This window comes from Oratosquilla oratoria, chromosome 39, assembly GCF_046742065.1.
Source record: "Oratosquilla oratoria isolate Oo_2021 chromosome 39, ASM4674206v1, whole genome shotgun sequence".
Lineage (NCBI taxonomy): Eukaryota > Metazoa > Arthropoda > Malacostraca > Stomatopoda > Squillidae > Oratosquilla > Oratosquilla oratoria.
The window spans coordinates 17,020,711-17,028,210 of record NC_134815.1 but is presented as its reverse complement, the minus strand read 5'-3'; the positions used below and the strand labels follow the sequence as shown (position 1 = coordinate 17,028,210).

The window sequence follows — 7,500 nt, the reverse complement described above, 5'->3', positions numbered from 1 at the left end:
GGCCAACTTATATATACACTATATATATACATATATACATACATATATATATATATATATATATTATATATATATATTATATATATGTATATATATACATATATATATATATATAATGTATATATATGTGTGTGTGTGTGTTTATATATATATATATATATATATATATATATATATACACACACACATACATATATATATATATATATATATATATATATATATATATGTATGTATATTATATAGCTTGTTAAGTGTAGTTGGGATGGCTTATGGGAGGATCTTGATTGAGAGGATTAGGAGAGGAACAGGAGTAATTGGTGAGGAACAGTGTGGATTTAGGACAGGTAGAGGTTGTGTAGATCAGATCTTTGTGGTAAGACAGATATGTGAGAAAGCTATAGGAAAGGGGAAGTATGTTTTTTGGGCTTTTATGGATCTGGAAATGGCTTATGATAGGGTAGACAGAAAGGCACTGTGGGAGGTTATGCAGATATAAGGGATAGGAGGAAAGCTTCTGGGAGCTGTCAAGAGTTTTTATGAGAGTAGTAGAGCTTGTGTCAGGATTGGAAATGGAAAGATTGAGTAGTTCGAGGTAAAGGTGGGACTTCGTCAAGGATGCGTTATGTCGCCCTGGCTGTTCAACTTATACATGGATGGGGTGGTGCGAGAGGTAAATGCAAGGGTAGTGGACAAGGGATTAGAGATGGTTAAAGAAAATGGAGAAAAGTGGGAGGTGAGCCAGCTGTTGTTTGCTGACGACACTGCGCTTGTGGCAGGATCGGAGGAGGGATTGAGGAAGTTGGGGGCAGAGTTTGGGAGAGTATGTGATACAAGAAAGCTAAAGATAAATGTGGGTAAAAGTAAGGTGATGAGATGTACAAGGGGTGAAAGTGGCAGTAAACTGGAAGTGAGTATTAAGGGAGAGCGACTGGAGGAAGTGGATAGTTTTAGATACTTGGGTGCAAATGTGGCAGGAAAAGGTGGAGTGAAGGTGGAGGTAGAATGTAGATTGAGAGAAGCGAGTAAATGCCTTGGTGGATTAAAGAGTGTAATGAGGAATAGACATTTGGGAATGGATGCTAAGAGGAGACTGTATGAAGGAGTGATTGTGCCAACAGCACTGTATGGGGCAGAAACATGGAACATAAGAGAAGAAGAGAGAAGGAGTTTGAATGTGTTTGAGATGAGGTGTCTGAGAAGTATGATGGGGGTTACTAGGCTAGATAGAGTGAGAAATGAGGAGGTGAGGAGGAGAACAGGGATGGAAAAGGATCTGGGAGATAGGGTTGATGAAAGAACATTAGGATGGTTTGAACACATGGAAAGAATGAGTGAAGAAAGACTAGTAAAAGAGGTATGGAAGGCAGATGTGGCGGGAGTGAACATGAGGGGACGTCCTAGGATGTGGTGGATGGATGGGGTAAAGGGGGCTTTGGGGAAGAGGGGAATGTCTGTTGAGGAAGGACGAGAGAGGATAGAAGACAGGGGTGAATGGAGAATGGTTGTATATGGATGATGTTATGATTGCCCTGAGGTGGAATGGGCGGGGGGATGGGGGGTGAGGTAGTATGTGTGAGCAAAATTTGACGCAGCCCGAAGGGATTTCTCCCCGTCTTCTTTTATGCAATGGAGGGATAGAGAGGGGGGGTCGCCGACTTAATGAAGCGGCTTTGCTGTGGATGTGCTGTGTCTTGCGACACTGCTTCTGACCCAGGGCAGTGGACAAGGTGCAGGGATGACCCGTCATCCAGGAGGTGCTGAGAAAAGAGGGAGGGTGGAGGGGTGTGGAGTGTATTCAGGGATGGAATGGGTGAAAATGAATTTAAGCCTTTTACTTTTTGGCTACCTCCCTTGTAAGGGGGAAAAAGCCTTGGTATATGTATGTATGTATGTATGTATGTATGTATGTATGTATGTATGTATGTATGTATGTATGTATGTATGTATGTATGTATGTATGTATTATATATATATATATATATATATATATATATTTATATATATATATATATATATATGTACATATATATATACGAGTATATATGGTATCCGTCAGTCTCAAAAGACCATGGAAAGTCTGTTTACTCCTAATTGGTTCTGGAGCTGCGCCTACTGTGGCAGTGGAGGCCAACTCTGGAAAGACAGTCTCTATTCCAGTTACTGCACTTGAGAACAATCAAATAAGTCTGTTGCTCTCTTCGTATAGGAATTTTTTTTTTCCCCCTTTAGAATATGTTGCGTAATCTACGGGACATGTTTGTAATGTTTCACATGAATTATATCATGTTACCAACACTCGTGTGAAACCACAGTATGTGATGGTAATACTAAAATGTATGATAATGATATGATATATAAGTTAACTTATATCAAAAATTTGTTATAAAGGGTTTCCTCTAAGCTTTCTAGAGTTATCAGACATTAGCCAGAACAATATGCTTAGATGTTCTGCGGGTGTGATACTTGTAAAATTGTACGAATAATGGTAATTTTAATGTTAATGCTAATATTAATGCTTATTCTGATACTAATGCTAACGATAACGCTAACACCAGCAGTCATAAATACAATTATAACATTATCAGTCTATATCAATGCATAGCCTATACACATACCAATATACATACACATGCATATATACATGTGATAGGCATACATAAACATAAGCGGCACACTTTCGGGCGAAAGAACACATTTGGCACCACGTCGCTGTATACCGTATGGATGAGATACAATCGGCAGGCGACTTGACGTCACTACGTTGATCCGATAAACTGGTTCTCCTATAGACCAGCGAACACACATCCCCTGACAGCTGTATAACTTATCAGCTCATAGCGGGAAACCACTCAAGCTGCATTTGTCACGCCAAGACAATTTTTTTTTCCTCGTCCCGTCAAATAGAGGTGTGATTTAATCTTTGCGCCTCTGAAAAATCTTTTGACGACTTTCTTTTGTTGTTGATGCATTTATTTACTTATATTTTTGTTTAATTGGTTATTTCTTATCTTATTTGTTTTTATTCATACATCTATTCATTTTTTTATTAACTACCTATTAATTAATTTAGTTGTTTACTTATTTGTTTATTCATTGATTTAATTATTCATTCATTTGCTAATTAATTAATCTACCTGATTACCTATTAGTTATACATTTCCATTAATACTTTATTTCCATTTACTATCTAGATAATATCTTTATCTACCTATTCATTCATATATATATATATATATATATATATATATATGTATATGTATATCAAATAACACTGGTCCACAAGGAATTTGTCCCAAGGAAAACAATAGCTGTATCATATATGTTTTTGCATGTAAAATTAAAAAATAATGTCCATTTTTTTCCATCACCGACAGTTTTTGTGTTCCACGGTATGTTACTGTACGTGTGTTACGTGGGATAAATTTCAATCAAGCTGTTAGCAATACTGAGTTTGGCAACACTGCGTGAGATTGTTATACGTTTGGCAGTACTGTGTTTGAAGTACTGGTTGTGTAGTACGCATTTGTGTGGGAATAAGTTTGTGATATTGTACAGTAGCGTACCCGCCATTCATCTTCACAATGTCAAGAAACTGTATAAGCCACCCAGACAAACTTTGCTTTATTTGTGGTGTATTGACATTCTAGTCACATAGACGGTGTTTTACGCCATTGGTTGAAAAGTGTTATGAACATTATTTTGGCTGCAAAGTGGGGGACCAAGATAAAAGCTGGGCCCCTCATGTGTGTTTTGTAACCTGTGTCAGGCTTCTCACTGCATAGGCGAAATGTTCACGCCATATACCTTTTGTCATTCCTATGGTTTGGAGAGAACGAAAAGATCATACTTCAGATTGCTACTTCTGCATTTCAAATATAAAAGGAATAGCATCAAGATAAAGCATATTACAAAATATCCTAATCTATCATCTGCTATAAGACCAGTACCTCACAGTCAAGACTTTCCTGTACCTGACATTCTAAAACAAATTGAACTAGGTGATGATGAGTCAAATGAGGAGGTTATGGAAAAAGAAACAGAAGACATGCACTTTCGAAAATTTGTTCTTCAAGCGAATCCCATTTATTGAGACAGAGAGACCTGAATAATCTTGTGCGGAATTTAAACTTGTCAAAAAAAAAAACAATCTGAACTTCTTGCTGCAAGGTTAAAGATCCGAAATATTATCCAAAAAGAATCCAAAGTTGGTTCTTATCGTATGCGACATTGTGATTTTGAACAGTTTTTCTCGCTTGAGAATGATGTGGTGTTTATGATTATGTATATTCTATTATAGTGGAACTTAACCATGAATATGACAGGAATGAGTGGCGCTTGTTTATTGACTCTTCAAAAGGGAGCCTGAAAGAGGTTTTGCTCCATAATGGAAATAAGTTTCCCTCTATTCCTCTGGCCCATATGAGAGTATGAAGCTTCTATTGCAAAAAAATTAAGTATGAAGAACGTAAATGAAATATCTGGTGACCTAAAGGCTGTAGCACTTTTACTTGGAATGATCCCAGGAGAGAAGAATGTTATCAATCCTCCTCTTGTTAAAGGTATGGATAGAACTGAATGTCATAATTTATTGTAAGCTTCTGCCCGACCTCCCGTGCCCCCTGCCTACATGATAGGGATGAGGAGTCGGTTTCCCAATGTATACCTTCAGCTTCGCCCCAGAGAAACTTTCTCTGAGGAAGCTTAGCTAAAAAACCGGGCAGGAGTAAACTCGGAACTAGACCTTTGTCTTCTTTTTCCATTTTTTATCTGTCTGTCTGTCTGTCTGTCTGTCTGTCTCTCTCTCTCTCTCTCTCTCTCTCTCTCTCTCTCTCTCTCTCTCTCTCTCTCTCTCTCTCTCTCTCTCTCTCTCTCTCTCTCTCTCTCTCTCTCTCTCTCTCTCTCTCTCTCTCTCTGTCTGTCTGTCTGTCTCTCTCTCTCTCTCTCTCTCTGTCTGTCCCTTCGTCTATTTATTTGTTTATTTCTCTATTTACATATTAATTTACTTCACGTTTCCCTTGTCCCGTGGAGGGGTACATACTCATACAGTTGTGTTTGATGCATTTGTTATTACTTTGCAAGTAATGTACTATCAGGTAGTACATCCATTACTAGAGTACTCACAGTTAAGGTCATTTTCTAGGTACACATAACATGAAGTGACGCTAATCTTGTATATTTACGTACTAAATGTACATTAGTACTCGAACATAGATCTGTATTTGCTTACCTTGTGTCCTTTATTGCGTGGTATGTGTAATTTGATATAAAAGGTAATCTTTTCCTTGTGTACATAGAATATATAGATAGAAAAATAGGACATGGGGTGTATAACGCCTTTTTTATGCAATAATTTCCTTGTTGTGTATCCACTCTATGCTGTACTACTTATTAACACACGATTTTATGTAGATTTGTTTTCATAACATCCTTCAGTCTAAAGCTCTTTTTAACTGAATGAAAAAATATACAAAATGTACCCATGTGCTCTGGGCTCAAAGATAAAAACCACTAGAAAATATAAAAGTTGACATTTTTACTAGTTCCTCTGACACTATCACTATTATTTGTACTTCTACTATTACTACTACAACTATTGTGCCAACTAAGATCTATTCTTCTAAAGTCCGATCTAGTTCTAGTATGAACACATTAATTTGTAATGGCACAAAACAAATTCTAATCTGTACACGCTCTTGGTGAGCCTGATTTATAGCAACAGTCGACTGGGTGGAGCTGTTGCCACAAATTGAGTCTCACTTTTCTCAGGCCGACTGAAACAAAGCATTATAGATACATTGAGGTACTTAGCTCAGCCAAAGAAAAAAACTAGGGGTGAATACGACAGTTCATATACAATTGGAGAAAATATATAAATCATTTCGTTTAACTAAGACCCTGCCCTTAGCTGAATGGAGCTATCTGGTTTTAGTCAAAACAGAATTCATAGAATGGTAAAAAAAATTATTAGTTGGTTAGCATCATACAATCATTAAGCTCTTCATCATGGTAACGTATATTTATAGAATTCATTCCCGCTAAGTCCGACGATGTTATATAGGGGATGGAGTGGAAAGAATTCTAGATATGTTGAGATCCTTTTCTGTTTTACATTCAAAGCAAAACCTATAAAGTACGTTACCATGCTGAAGGCGAAGCACTTCAGTCCATCCTAGTGATTCTTTCAATAAGAAACCTCATGTTATGTCAACAGCTTTGTGTGTTCGATTAGCTACTAAACTTGAATGGTTTATGTGACGACCAATCACGCGGGTATTATGACGTAGATGTTAACATAACATGACGATTATTCCTGATTAGCTCTTACATTCGAATTATCAGTGCAATGGCCATTCGGGTGGAATTATGACTGCACTGATACAACGTGATTTCTTATCTTCATGAAAGAGTCGCTAGGAGGAATGTAGCTTTTTTACTTTGACACCAGTAAAATGGGGCTTATCCAGGGATGGGCTGGGGTCTAACCTCCTCTGGGGTGAGGGCGTGGTCTGGGGTAGTGGGCGGCGATGCCAAGCTAGACACGGGGGTGATAGCTGAGTCTGGGGGCACGATGCTGTTGCTACGCGACCGACGTCTTCTGAAGGAATCTCCACGGTTGATGATGCTCCCTGGAAAGAGTGCAAAAACATGCTTAGTACGGATCTATTGTGATATTTTGTTTATATCCTTAATGCATAAGATTATCTTTGGAAAAATAGAAAAAAAAGTGTCACTATAGAGCTACAATAACTTTGTATTTATCGTCTTGATATAGATGATGATTTCTAGAAAAGTGAAAGAAGGAATTCTCAATACTAGAAGATGGCAGCTTGTTATCAAACTTTTTAAGATACTCGACGTTCCGTGTGAAAAGGAAGGATGTTTGATTTATAGGAATAATATTTTGTTATTTATTATCTTGGTAAACACAAAATGGTTATTTATAAAGGTTACACGATAAAAACGATTTCATGTGTTGTATTACTTCCTGAAAAGTACGTGAGAAAGCATCTTTACTCTAGGGCGACTTAGAACTTGATCTTCATTATGAGCTCGATATGGTTATAACACAGGAACTCGCTCATCAAAAGAATACATCTTATGAATTCTTATTCTAGACATTACCACACAGTTTAATCCAGGATAAAGATGAATTCTTAACAAAAACAGTTCTCGATTGAACTTATCCTAAACTCACCATTAAATACATCGTCGATTTCAAAGAATGAACGTTACAGTAAGACAACACCGACGATATTTTAAATCAACATGGGCAAACTTTTACAAAGGATTGCAAAGGCGGAGCATGCCGACAGGAGACCTTTTGGTCCATATCTAGGTCGGATGCGAAAAAAAAATCATAATAAAAATAAAACAACAAATATAAACTATAACAATGTAAATAACAAATAAAATACATAAATAAATGCATAGGTATAGTTAAATAATAAACAAACAGGTAAATAGTAAGTAATAATAAATTGACATATAACTAATAAT

The 7,500-nt window shown here is 37.0% G+C and overlaps 1 protein-coding gene across 2 annotated transcripts in view; it reads right to left on the bottom strand.

Annotated features, from left to right (window-relative positions):
- Rgk3 (Rad, Gem/Kir family member 3) overlaps positions 1–7,500 on the bottom strand; it is a 412,083-nt gene that overhangs the window by 110,486 nt on the left and 294,097 nt on the right. For both annotated transcript variants that reach the window (XM_076176603.1, XM_076176604.1), the window contains exon 2: positions 6,487–6,629. In XM_076176603.1, the coding sequence (XP_076032718.1) occupies positions 6,487–6,629 (143 nt within the window). The remainder of the gene's footprint in view (positions 1–6,486; positions 6,630–7,500) is intronic.